The 13943-nt window shown below is 43.1% G+C and overlaps 1 protein-coding gene across 2 annotated transcripts in view; it reads right to left on the bottom strand.

The window, feature by feature from the left end:
• USP24 (ubiquitin specific peptidase 24) overlaps positions 1 to 13943 on the bottom strand; it is a 137105-nt gene that overhangs the window by 16804 nt on the left and 106358 nt on the right. For both annotated transcript variants that reach the window (XM_084785558.1, XM_084785559.1), the window contains exons 50-58: positions 13807 to 13931; positions 13070 to 13211; positions 12462 to 12612; positions 10540 to 10635; positions 9764 to 9867; positions 8300 to 8413; positions 4109 to 4205; positions 1741 to 1857; positions 1090 to 1182 (exon numbers count right to left, since the gene is read on the bottom strand). In XM_084785558.1, the coding sequence (XP_084641684.1) occupies positions 1090 to 1182; positions 1741 to 1857; positions 4109 to 4205; positions 8300 to 8413; positions 9764 to 9867; positions 10540 to 10635; positions 12462 to 12612; positions 13070 to 13211; positions 13807 to 13931 (1039 nt within the window). The remainder of the gene's footprint in view (positions 1 to 1089; positions 1183 to 1740; positions 1858 to 4108; positions 4206 to 8299; positions 8414 to 9763; positions 9868 to 10539; positions 10636 to 12461; positions 12613 to 13069; positions 13212 to 13806; positions 13932 to 13943) is intronic.

Raw genomic sequence — 13943 nt, 5'->3', positions numbered from 1 at the left:
GATGAGTCTGAAATGACATAGAGGCACCACAAACCTCACCACAGTCAACACCCCCAGCATGCCACGGTACCAGTACTGTTTTACTACCTAGGAGTGACAGCAGCAGGAGGAGGTGTCAGGGGCTAAGAGAAGCTTAGAAATGTCAGTGCAAGTCTGCCCTCAACAAACAAAGGACAATACTACCCAGGCAAAGCACAGCACACAATGCAAAGGCCCAGACTCTGAAATCCTCAGAGCTGGGCCTAGATCCTGTCTCACCAACACCTGCGCTTTGTGATACTGCGTAAGTTATTTAGCATAGCTGTGCTTAAATTCTTATCGGAGAATAGGGGTAACCCTGCCTATTTTACTGAACTGGGTGTATCCAAACTGTAACCACCACAGAACGACCAGGCGCACCTACTACACAAGAAGCACTCATTGATCATTACTGGATTCTAGCATTTTATGCATTTAGAAACCTGTCAAACAAAAGAAATACATGGATGGGAAAAACAGAGCTATATAGGAATTTCTACCAGGCCATTTTTCTCCTTCTCTCTCTCTCTCTCTCTCTCTCTCTCTCTCTCTCTCTCTCTCTCTCTCTCTCACACACACACACACATACACACACACACACACGACTAATATATTATGTTCCTAGCATTTGACTGAGAGCATCACACTGTAGTAGAATTCAGTTTTTAAGAGTTCAGCTTCACAGCCATGGTGGCGCACGCCTTTAATCCCAGCACTTGGGAAGGCAGAGGCAGGGGGATTGTTTTAGTTCGTGGCCAGCCTGGTCTACAAAGCGAGTCCAGGACAGCCAAGGCTAACACAGAGAAACCATGTCTCGAAAAATCAGAAGAAAAAAAAAAAAGTTCAGCTTCACGAAAGATGGATTCCAGCCACCCTGAAAACATTCACAGCCCTGGAGAAGAAGGCAGAGGACCCCAAGGCCACCTATTCCTTGTCCCGTCCAACCTCCTCGTCTGCTGATCTCCAAAGTCTTTTAAGGCCTGTAGTATCAATACCCAGAAGTTAAAACATTTATCACCCACAAGATGAGGCCCAGTAGCATCTCTCTGAGAAGAGCAACCCAGTCCTTACCTGACTGTTCTGCCGACTGACTCCGAGGAGGAAGCTGATCATGTGCCGCAGTGCCGAGTGCCGCAGAAGAAGATCTCCAGCCCTAATACCTTGCTGTCACAAGGCAGTAAAATGACAAATTATATTCCCATCCAGGTAAAAAGTCCTTTTAAAACTTCAGTCAGATGAGAAGCTTTAAGAAATCACTATGTGAGCCAAGTGCAGTGGTACATGCCTTTAATCCCAGCACTTGGGGAGGCAGAGGCAGGTGGATCTCTGTGAGTTCGAGGCCAGCCTGGTCTACAGAGTGAGTCCAGGATAGCCAAGGCTGCACAGAGAAATTCTGCCTTGGAAAAACAAAACTACTATGTTAAGTGCTGTAACTTCTGTGTAGTGAATACTTGTTAATGTCTCATTAAACACCTCTGAGGCTTCCGCTGTTTCCTGATGGCTAATGCACAAACCACGGCCACTGCCTTCCACTGCCGCCAGTAACCACACCTACGTCTATCAGAATTCTTACAGGTAAAATATTCCACTCATTTGGATTTAATTAGAAACACCCATGAAACCACAGAACTACAGGGAATGCAACCCAACATGTTTCCTTGTATGAAATATTTGTAACTATAAATGTACTACGTTATGAAACAGTAGAAAACAGTAATTTACCTTTTGTACAAAAGTGTTGAATAGGGAAAAGTACTGAGCACAGTTTTTGCAATTTTCTGGGACGTCTTTATCCAAAAGAGCAAGCAGGACTTCCAGTAACTGATGAAGGCTTTTCAACTGGAGAGAGGAAAGAGGGAATTATATAAAGAAAAAGAAGACAAGACAGACACTCGTCACAGGATTAATCTGAAGTAAACCACCATAAGAACAAAGGGAAATTGATACAATCGCGTCTCAGATTTAGATGGATTTATGCTTTGGAGAGCAAAATAGAAGTATCCTTTTACCTTCCAGAAAGTGTCTGTATTGTAGGAGAACTAAGGGAGAGGCTACTGTTAGTTCCTAGGTACCAGAGTCCAGGTCATGATCCTACTGGCCCCGTTGTCACATGTTCTCCAGAGCCAATTTCTCTGTCTTACAGAGGATGGGTACCAAGGGGGATGGATTCTGAATCCCTCCCTCCAGTAGGCTGCTGCTTCACAGTCACAGATGCAGAGAATAGAACACAGACACAGGCAGAAGGGCTGGAAACCAAGCCGATGGAGCGAATGAGAGCAACAGCCTGACAGATGACACGGCAATACCGACTCAACTAGGAACTTACTTGAAAGCCCGCTGACGCCTCATGGAAAGCTTTGAAAAACATTTTATTTGTTTAGAAACCATTTTGGTATGACATTGCTTCTGTTTTCCCTCCCACCCCAACTGTTTTTGGACGACTCCCTAGAAATTCATTTGTTATCCAAGCATTAAGAGCAGGCTCACTACTCTTACTTGTTCATCCCTTTGAAGATGGTGTTCACAGACTTCTGAATACCCCATCCGTCCTGTCACACCCGTTATAAATACAATACAAGTTAGCACTTACACAGCACTTCAGTCTCAAAGTACAGTATATAGTGGGTGCCAAGAGGTATAATTTCCATCGTGGGTAAAACAAACACAAAAGTACAACAGCTGGAGAGCAAAGAGGACTGCCTTTAGGAAGTGGCTGCCATGTCTACACTCTCCTCTTTCTCTCCCTCTACTGCTCTTCTGTCTATAAAAGGCTGGTGATGTCCTACATCCTGACCCTAGCTGTAGGGAGACTGCATTAAACTTGCCTTTTCTCTTTGGGCTATACAGTAGAAGAAGGAGAATAAGACAGTCTAGGTAAGCGCTCTTGAGACACCTTGGACAATTCCCACAGGAGCAATGGTACTCAAGCTCTCTAAGCAGCTCCCAGTCACCTGCTTTAGTCTGTACAAGATACGGTTCTGTTTGCTGCTTATGTGGATGGAAAACTACTGCTTTACAGTACACACAAGTCTAACAATTCGAACTGAAAGGAGGATTTCGGAACCTTTCTAAAGGGCACATTTGACTTCCCGCTCCTCTGGGATCAACACTCCTGAACTGGAACAGGTGGTACCAGGAAGCTAAGTGCTGGGTGCCCAGACACTGGACTGGGAACATTCTCCTGACACTGGACTGGGCAGTCTCCCTCAAGGGCATGCTCAAGGTTGCACAGCAAAGTCAACATCTGAATGTGAAGCAGTCGTTCCTTTAATCTGTAGTTCACTGATGCAAAAAAAAAAAAATGCTTGGAGTCAATGTTTGTAAGGAGCCAATTTATCCTGAAACTACTATTTTTCAAAGTTTTCCATGTAGTATCAGCTGTTTGAAACAGCAACCTTGGGAGTAACTGCTGTACCTGAGAAGACCTAGTAACAGACTGAACAGGCAGACTGATAATGTACACCACATACTTCCCCAAGGCTAACCCCGTTGGGAACTGAAGATGGGAATAACGCCATAGTTAATGTTATCATGTGTGTGTTGACTTAGAACCATGAAGATAAACTGCAGAAGAAGAAGACACCCTAGACGGATAGAAACAAAGCTCAGGATAGACGATGACGGCTGTGAAGGCCTGTCCTGCCCTGGATAAATGGCATTGGTTTGGCTGCCAAAAGCAGTCAGATCAGGGAAGCAGCGTTTGAGAAGACAGACTGGATTAGTGTGTCCAGATGCTGATTAGTCTCAGCCTATAGAATCTAAGCAAGCTCCTGAGAGAAGACCGGTCAGGGTGTTGTGGAAGGAAAGTCCTCAAGCAGTCAAAAGAAGGCCTGAACTCTTTTCAGTCTACCCTGGGATCAGGAACATAAGGAGGAATGGACAGACCGCCTTCTATCCTGGCATGTATCAAAAGGTCACTGTGTGTGTGTGTGTTTGTAAATATTTATATTTATACGTGCATGTGTGTGTGGGTGTGTGCCACGTGGCAAAAGACCAGTCCAGCCAGCAGTTATAGGTCTTCTTTCTTATTATGTACAACTGAGAACATCTGATAAAAACAGAATACATACAGTTTACAAGTGAGACTGACCGTATCCTGATAAAACAAGGCACTGTCTAAGGTCTTCTCCAGAATGGTGGCCACAGCGACTCGTACTTCTCTCACACTGCACTCCAACAAGAAAACCCTGAAACAAAGAGCAACAGGAAATAAAGGACACAGTAGGTAACCTCGGCTTGCTCTACACACCGCCAGTCTATGACGGCCAGGAAGTAAAATGACTCGGGTACTAGTTCAAGCATCCGGAGAGCTTCCAGGTGAGCCAGGCTTCCCAGTCACTCACTCCACATGCTGGAGATGTGACGTGGGAACCAGACAGACGGTCCTGCTGCAAGTCCACCAAGATTCTAAGTGGCAATGCAAGTGCTCTAAGGACAACACACATCCACGTAACATGTGCACTACGGCTTAACCAGACGCATGAACTCTGGAGTAACCCTGTGTATTTCCTACAGTGACATTAAAGAAGGACAGCCATCTAGATGGAGGGAGGCCTAGCAGGCCAGTGGCCAGGCTCCCGCAGATTAAAAAGCAAAGCAAAGGAGAGGCAAGGGGATGCAAGCAGTGCAGGTTAAAGAGACATACATACATCAAAGCCAATGCATGGACTTTGTAAGACCTGGATTTCTATAATATTGTGACAAGATGACATTTCTAAGATATTTTGGGGGAAGTCTGAGTGAGGTATAAGAAGATATGAAGAAATTCTTGATTTTGTTTAGTTTGAAAATGATAAGGTACTTATGCACCAAACTCCCTTATGTGACAGAGACACACGCTAACAAGTCCTGGTGAAGTCTGTGTCTGAAACTGGCTTTAAAACAGAAGGAAAGGCAAACCCCACACATGGAAAGAACTCGGGCAGGGAGAGAGGGCCCTGCAGGGCACCTCCGCTCACCTCTGCTCTCTTTATAAATGTCTATAGTAAAAAGTCCTTAAAGGATGTAAAGGGTGTGTTAGCAGTTTACACTTCTTTAAGCCAACGGGAGAACATTCACTATTACAAACCCCACAAAAACCTACGTTAAAAACCTGTGTAACAACAACAACAAAAAAACCCCAAAAAACAAAAAACAAAAACAACTTTGCCAGGCGTGGTGGTGCACGCCTTTAATCCCAGCACTCGGGAGGCAGAGGCAGGCCAGCCTGGTCTACAAAGCGAGTCCAGGACAGCCAAGGCTACACAGAGAGACCCTGTCTCGAAAAACCAAAAACCAAAAACAAACAAACAAATGAAAATCCCAAAAAACCTGTGTAAAAGGCAGGGTGTGGTGGTGCACGCCTTTAATCCCAGCACTTGGGAGGTAGAGGCAGGCGGATCACTGTGAGTTGGAGGCCAGCCTGGTTTACAAAGTGAGTCCAGTACAGCCAAAGCTAACACAGAGAGACCCTGTCTTGAAAACAAAAAACAAAACAAAACAAAAAACCAAAACCAAAACAAAACAAAAAACCTGTGTAAAGAAAGAAGCAGCACGGGCTGTTGACGGGAAAGCAGCCATCATCATCTTCACATTTTAGTTACCGAAACGTCTGGCCCTACCCCCAGTTCAAAATGCAATAAAATCTGAAATTTGGGGGTGAGAATATAATGTCACTATTGGAAAATTCTACACCATGATACTGTGTAGCATACAGAAAAATGAAAATATTGCATATAATTATCTCCAGAGTATTTATATGTTTAGGTAACAAAACACAAGTGAGTAAATGTTCGTATTTGGGTTCCATCCTGAGATACATCACTATAAATGCATATATCCATCAATGCAAAGAATTTCCAGAATAGTCTGGTCCCAAGCATTTTTGAAAAGTAATGTTCACCCTGTTAGCACACTCTCTCTCCTCTCTCTCCTCCGCAACCCCATGTGCACTGTGTGTGGTAGTGAAGACATAGTTTAATTAGAGCAATGATAAACTATCTTTAAGGCTCTATGGGCTGGGAAGACAGCTCAGTGCAATGCTTGCCCTGCAAACCTGAGTTCAATGCCCAGAATCCACTGGAAACAAAACAAAAACAGGCACGATAATGCACAGTGCTAGGATTACAATGTAGAGACAGATGGATCTGCAGGCTGATGAGACTCGTCTTTTAAAAAGGTGAGTGGCTCTGCTTCTGAGCACGTCCTTTGACCTCCATATGGAAGGACAAGCAGGTGTACCCCCGCCTCCGCACACATATATGCACACTGGAAGTTCTAGAGAAAGAACTACATAGAAATAATTTTAATTTATTTTATTTTGTTTAATTTATTTTGTTTTGTGTATATGAATGTTTTGTCTGCATTAAGTGCACAACACACATGCCTAGTGCCTTAAGAGGCCAGAGACAGGTATTAGACGCCTTGGAAATAGAGCTACAGGTGGTTATAATCTGCTGTGTGGGTGCTGGGAACTGAGCCCAGGTCCTCTGTTAAGAGCAGCAAGTGCTCTTAACCACCGAGCCATCTCTCTAGCACCTGTTATTAATTTCTTACAACACATCAACTCACAACAACTAAAAGTAATTAGACCTTATAAAAGATCAGGTAGGGCTGGAGAGAGATGGCTCAGCGGTTAAGAGCACTGTCTGCTCTTCCAGAGGTCCTGAGTTCAATTCCAGGCAACCATGGTGGCTCACAACATCTATAATGTGATCTGATGCTCTCTACCGGCCTGCAGGTGTACATGTAGATAGAGCACTCATACATAAAATAAATGAATCTTTAATAAAAAAAAAAGAGATCAGATAATCTCTGGGATGCTTGATATCAGGAATACTAAGAGCTTCAGCAAAACCCCAGGAGGACACAGAGCAGCAGGGCAGAGTGGCAGCATCTGCCTTCATATGTAGGGTCTACGCCGACGTGTGACGGAGCAAAGGCAATTTCTGTGCCAAGAGCAGAGGGAACTAGGCTCCAGACTAGAGTATCAGGCATAAGGGCTTCAGGCAGGTCAAAAAAGCTCAGCATGTCAGTGAGCCAGGAAACCAGGCTGGCTCAGTGGTAACCACAAGGACTAAGTGAGCACTGCCAGTCTGGAAGGACAGAGGGAAGCTTCTGGATTTTGTTGTGGTGTGAAGGGAACCTGCTAAGACCTTTCAGGAAGGAAGGAAGGAATGTGATACAGCTGTCTCAAAACACACACATAATTTTATAGGGAAAAAAATGGAGATATCAAGTAGGCCGATGAGTGTCTGGAGCTGAGACAAAGAGGTGAGGGAGTATGTATGCGATTAAAGGTTCTTTCTGGTCAGGGTTTGTATGTAGCTCGGTTCTACATGGGTGAGGACCTTGCTTTTATCCCAGTAACATAAAAAATAAAATAAAAATACAGTCAACTTTCCAACCTATCACCAGACTGTATACCCTTAGTAGGAAAGGACCGGCATCTCTGAATGTCCTGCAGTGTGTCTGTTTAACCCAAGAAATACCAGAGCATATTTGCATGCTAACAAAAGAGAAACAATGGAAAAGGTCTACAAGGCAACGATGAAGGAACAAGAGTTAACTGAAAGGCCAAGTTCCTTGAGAAGGCCTGCAGACACAGAGATGCATTTTGAGAGGGAGGATGCTTTACAAGCTGGAGATGTAATATATACTATGGCAGGTGTGTGGCAGGTGTGATGAGTGGTCCATCAGAGAGTGACTTCCTCAGTGACATCAGGCCAGGTCTCACGACACTGAAAGGGTCTTAGAGTTGGGCTCCTCATATAATGTAAAGAGAGAAAGGAAATAAAGAAAATCGACTCAATGAGCTCAACCGAGAATAAGCTTTAAACAATAAAAGTGATTGGAGAATTTTTATCTGAAAATGCAAACTAGTCATCTCCTCACAGGTACATAAATGATGTATTTTTTGGAGCCAGAATCTAAGCATGAACAAACTGCACAGTGACAGGGCTGTAATAGTAGCCTTGGATTCCTTGTTTACTTATTACCAGACTGAGCACCTGAGGACAGGACTTTCTTGCTTCCTCTGTGCTAGGGCAAGGACTACGGCCTGCACGCTGTGAGCATCCGGCGGCCTCCCACTCCACTCTCCTCCTGCAGTCACTGAACCCTTGCCAGAGTCTAGTCCGGCTCTGGAGTGGCCAAATCTCTTACCACTTCAGTGAAAAGCTTAAAATGGACTCTAACCTGAAAAATGATTTCAAGTTGAAATGTAAAGGGTTACAAAAAGCTTTACTTCTAAATGATAGGAAAAGACACATATTTCTTTTAATTAAAAGACTCTGACACTTACTTTACCAATTCTCGACCTTCAGAGCTAATAAAATATTCAACAAGCCACTGACAAGCATCCAAACTTTTTGAGAGTAATGCTTCAATGGTAGCAATCCATTCTTCAGTGTCAACCCTTTAAAAGAGCAGAGAGCAATGTTAGGCTCCAGCTAGTGACTCCAGAGTGTCATTTCACAATGCCACTCCTGCCCACCTACCTACTCCACTGTGGCCAGGAACAGAGGGCAGATTAAATACGCAGTGGCTGTGCACTCACATGACTCAGTGCCTCCACGCTTAGGTTAGTCGTGGCCCTTTCTCCCCCTATGAGGCCTACATCTTTGACTCACTTTTATCTTCTGCACCTTCATCAGTCAAGGTCAACTGATGAAGACCATCTGGTACATAACACTTTGTCTGGCACAACTACGAGTGTGTCACAGCGCTCACCTTTAGAACAGCTTATGTCTTATACCATAGTGCTAAAATCACTAATATCTTGCATCAAGATTTGGCAGAGAAAAAGTGGTCTGACTATACCACCCCTGAGACCCCAGTGTCCCTTCCCCGCAATGGTAGAAACAGACAAAATGACAACACTATGTATAACATGATTTAAAGTACAGAAACCTGGTCTTTTTTAAATCGTGTAATGCTGTTATCACTTAATGTACTTTTGGTCATTACACATAAAACGAGGCTGCCATTAATGATTATTTTTCTTCCAGAGTGTAGCTGAAGAATCTTTCCCCAAGCTCAGACTTCAGCTTATTCACTTTGCTAGCCAGAGCTCCATGGTCTTCCAACTTTAACCCGTCTCAACCCAAGTTTACTCCTTCTCTCAGCTCTCCTTCCTTCAGTCATATGTTCGCGGATCAACTATTGCTAACCCAGAACCTATAATGATCCAGCACCTTGCTAAGCGCTGGAGATAAAAGCCAGTGATGAGTAAGGTGCAGCTGATGCCTGGAGCTCAAAACGTCACTCTGAGCATGTCCTGCTCAAACTCCCCCGGGAGCTGCCGCTGACCACAGCCCAGACCTCCTGGTATAGCACCTAGTGAGTTAGTCTTAATGAGTCCCTTACAAGTACAGAAAAACACAATTATCCAGTCACACACGGGTGCCTTATGCAAATCCTGCTTGCTACTCTAGATTTTCCCTTTCTGCCTAGAACCATGCTTTCTCTATTTCTTCCTTTTAAAATCCTCTGAAGGTACCGACAGATATGATTTTTCCCAATTCTCAAAGACATCAAATTTATGTCTTGTAGCAGAGGAATTTCTTTTCTTTCTTCTTCTTTTTTTTTTTTTTAAATCAAGCCTTCTCATTAAACCTTTCTTAAAGGCAGAAGCTATGTCTGAGTAAGCTGATTACATTAAGTAGTACCTCAATATTTTGAAAAGCAGAATTTATACATTTATTTTTTTCATCGAATCAATCAGCATTTTCTATAACAACAGAGTGGTAAAACATATCACTCGTACCTGAGTTTTTTCTTTGTCCGTAGATAAGTTTGGAAAAGGAACTGAATGGCAAGTTGCAAGCTCACCTTTGCCATGCAAGGATAGTACGGATGCTTTAGCTTAGTCTGAAAGGGAGGAAAAGAGGGTTCTTGTCACAAAAACATCATAAATCAATATATATTTCTATAAAATGCAATAACAACAAATAATAAAACAGAACAACAACAACAACAACAACAAAAACCAATTCTTAGAACTTAGGAAGTGAAGGCAGAAAGGTTAGTTCAAAGCCATCATCAATTACATGGCAAGTCTTTGGAGATAGCCTGGGCTACAAACAAACACAAAGAATAAAGAAATGCCTAGCCAGCTAATAACAGAAAATACTCATTTACATTTTTAAGAAGTTAAGATATCTTCTTCACTTTTAAATGAGGCCCTCTCAATTTTGGCAAATTGAAACAAAGGTACTCTAGACAAGGAAGTACTGGAGAGTTAATTTTGAGCCTGACCGTCTATGACTACTGGTTAAGGAGCTAACCCATAAAGCACAGAAGCAACTGAGAGGACCCACAGGCACTCAACCTCATAGTCCCTCAAACTTGTCATAAAATCTAAAAATTCAATATGTGCAAAGCCACACCACTCATACAATGTACAGCCCAAAGCTGCCTGAGTGACAGTGACCCCCAGTAAATTTACATTTGCAGGAAATGGGGTTTTAGTCCAGCCAGAATGCTAGCACCTGAGACGAGGATACTGCGTTTTTAGTTCTTTAGTTATAACTAGGTACTTACGGCATTCAGTGAAGCTAAAGACAGGACAAAACTAAAATAGTCGCTACTATACACATCTCTATTCTTCATGAACTTGAGGTTTTCATCCCTCACCATCTACAAAACAAAAACAGTGATTATTTTTAACAAATACATGGATTATTTCTAGCAAAAATGTTTGGGTAATGAAGGTCTGTAAAAACAAATTATAATTTATTTATTTTATTTTTGTTTTGTTTTTTTGTTTTTCGAGACAGGGTCTCTCTGTGTATCCTTGGCTGTCCTAGACTCACTTTGTAGACCAGGCTGGCCTCGAACTCACAGTGGTCCGCCTGCCTCTGCCTCCCGAGAGCTGGGATTAAGGGCATGCGCCACCACCGCCCAGCTCAATTATAATTTATAATTACCTTTCTCAAACTTTGAGTTTTAGACAGTGAGAGAGGAAAAACCTTCCCTTTAAAGCTAAGGCACTGTGGGAAGGCAGGCTTTCACCCATCTGTAGCCTCTTGTGGGGATTCAGCAAACAGAGCTTTTTACGTGCAGCAATCCCACGGCTCCCTGGCTCGAGCGCTCAGTTCTTTCTTCTGAAGCCGCCACACTCTCCCTAGATTCTCTAGCTCCACCGAGCTGGCTCTGGCCTATTCATGTATAAGGTCTGGACTATTCAGGTATAAGGTCTGGGCTGTTTATGTATAAGGTCTAGACTATTCATGTATAAGGTCTGGACTATTCATGTATAAGGTCTGGGCTATTCATGTATAAGGTCTGGACTATTCATGTGTAAGGTCTGGGCTATTCATGTATAAGGTCTGGACTATTCATGTATAAGGTCTGGACTATTCATGTATAAGGTCTGGACTATTCATGTATAAGGTCTGGGCTATTCATGTATAAGGTCTGGACTACTCTTGAAGAGTTCTGGACTATTCATGTGTAAGGTCTGGACTATTCATGTATAAGGTCTGGGCTATTCATGTATAAGGTCTGGGCTATTCATGTGTAAGGTCTGGACTACTCATGAAGAGGTCTGGACTGGGCAAATGGACAGTCTTGAATTCAAACCCATGCCCTGTGAGACTGATGACCATTTCTGTTTTTAAATCAGCCTTGTTTTGTTCCATCTGAAAAATAGGAGTAAGACCTCCTTTTCTACAGTAGCTTAATAATTCGTAAAAACCTGTTTAGCCAGGTATGGTGGCGCATGCCTTTAGTCTCAGCACATGGGAAGCAGGGGTTGGTGGATCTCTGTGAGTTTCAAGCCAGCTTGATCTACACAGTGAGTTCCAGGCCAGGCACACAGTTGAGAAGCTGCCTCAAAAAACCAAACCAAACTAAGACTTGTTTATACGCTGTAGCCCAGAGTAGGTACTCGATAAACAATGGCCACCCCTGTTGGCTTAGTCTTAACTAAAAGGTTCTAAGTCTCGATTTGTTCTCTCAGATAAAATAACTTCAACAGTGTGATTCTCTGCTCAGGGACGGTTCTGGCAATCCTGAGTGCACACTTGTCTTTGTGGCACTGTCTCTATAGCCTCTGCATCTGGCATAGAAGACACAAGGACATGTGAGGGTCATGAAGTGGCACATTAGGACAACAGAGAAGGCAGCCCGCACAAGTAGTCCGGACGTACGGCATGGATTCTAACATTCATCTTGATTTTCTCCCTTAGAGAATTATCTGGACCCCCACTGCCGGCCACTTCTAAAGATTTATTTATTTTTGTTTTGTGTATCAGTCTTTTGCCTCCATTTATGTCTGTGCACCATGTGTGTGCCTGGTTCTGGGGGTCAGAAGAGGGCACTGAATCCCCTGGAACTGAAGTTACAGGTAATGGTTGCGAGCCACCATGTGAGCGCTGGGACCTGAACCCAGGTGCTCTGCAAGACAGTGGCGTGCTCTTAACAGCGCTGCCACTCTCTATCCCTGCTGATGGAGTTCTTACCTGGTAGATGCGAGCAGGCATTTTCTCCACAAACAGTCCTTTCTTCTCACCTTTTTTAACCAGCTTGGTTAGAATAGAGAGCCTGTCATTATTAGGCCTGTGGGGCCGCGGAGAAGATTGAGGTGAAATCTCAGGTGAAGATGGAGCTGACCTGAGAGACAGAATCAAAGAACTGTTGAGTGTAAAGGGGTTTTTGTTTAAAATGTGGCAGACTTGCATACTATGTACTCTGCTTGAACATAAGCTGTGTAAATTTTTTTTTTTTGATCCAATACAGTAAAGGCAAATTCACTGAGAACAAGACCATTAAAAACTCATCTTTCTGGTTATAGTATTGTGCTTTGGACAGAAAGTGCATTCAATAATGTATATATACATACCTCAATTCTACATTGAAAATAAAAACCTCAATTCTGCCACGAATAATTTATATGCATGTTTCTAAACACAAAGTAAGTTCTTGCCGGAGCAATAAAGTCCATGGAGCATTTTCTTTTTAGAAGTTCTCTTATGTTTAGTTAGCCATTTTAAAACATCCAGCATTATATGATGAAGGTCCTAGCAAACCCACTGAAACCACACAGAAAATCACATGGCAAAAAACTCACAGAGAAAGGTCCTCGGCTTCTTGCCGTACGACGCTCACCCGGCTCTTCTTGGGCAGCACAGGGGAGCTCTGGTCAGAGGCCCTTTGGTAGAAGAGCATGTAGGCGTTCCAGTATCTGCGGCGGACGTCAGGGTATGGGTTCGCTAGTTTGTAAGACATTAAAAGAGAATTGTTGGTAAGTAAGATGTTTCTTAGAATGGCTACCTACGATAAACGGCCTCCAGACTCAGTAATTTATTGACTACACTTGCAAAGTGTAAGTTAATTGAGGGTCTTTCGAGTGTTGCCTGGAATCAAGTAAGGTCGTCCCCTTGGGGTGGGAGGATGAAGGGAAGACTTCTTTCCACACCACACAATAAGGTTTTGAAAGCCCAAATGTTAGAACTGTCTTCAGTAGGTAATCATATCTCTGTACAAGAATATGAAACAAACAGAATCTATTTTGTTTTTTTAAGAATATAGCATCTAATCTGAAAAAACTATATATTAAAAAAATCAAATGAGCTCGAGCAGTAGTCCCAGAACTCAGGAGGCAGAGGCAGCCGATCACTGTGAGTTTGAGGCCAGCCCTGTCTACAAAGAGAGTCCAGGACAGCACAGGCTACACAGAGAAACCCTGTTTTGTAAAACCAACCAACCAAAAAAAGAAAAAAAGAAAAAGAAAAAAAAGAAAGAAAAAAGAAAAACCAACCAACCAACAAACAAGCAAACAAACAAAATAAAATAGCTATTACTTACTCTGATCATAAACTTTGGGTCTATATTCTCCTCCAAAGCATTCGTACTCCAGGGTCTCATCATTTAGGTCAAATTCTTCTATAACAGTGTCATTAAATTTATACCACTTTCCTTTTCCACATCCCCTAGGACCCAGA

This window comes from Acomys minous (assembly GCF_964271855.1).
Source record: "Acomys minous genome assembly, chromosome: 6".
In the NCBI taxonomy this organism is placed as follows: domain Eukaryota; kingdom Metazoa; phylum Chordata; class Mammalia; order Rodentia; family Muridae; genus Acomys; species Acomys minous.
Note: the sequence above shows the minus strand (reverse complement) of the source record. Positions and strands in the feature narration are given on the sequence as shown.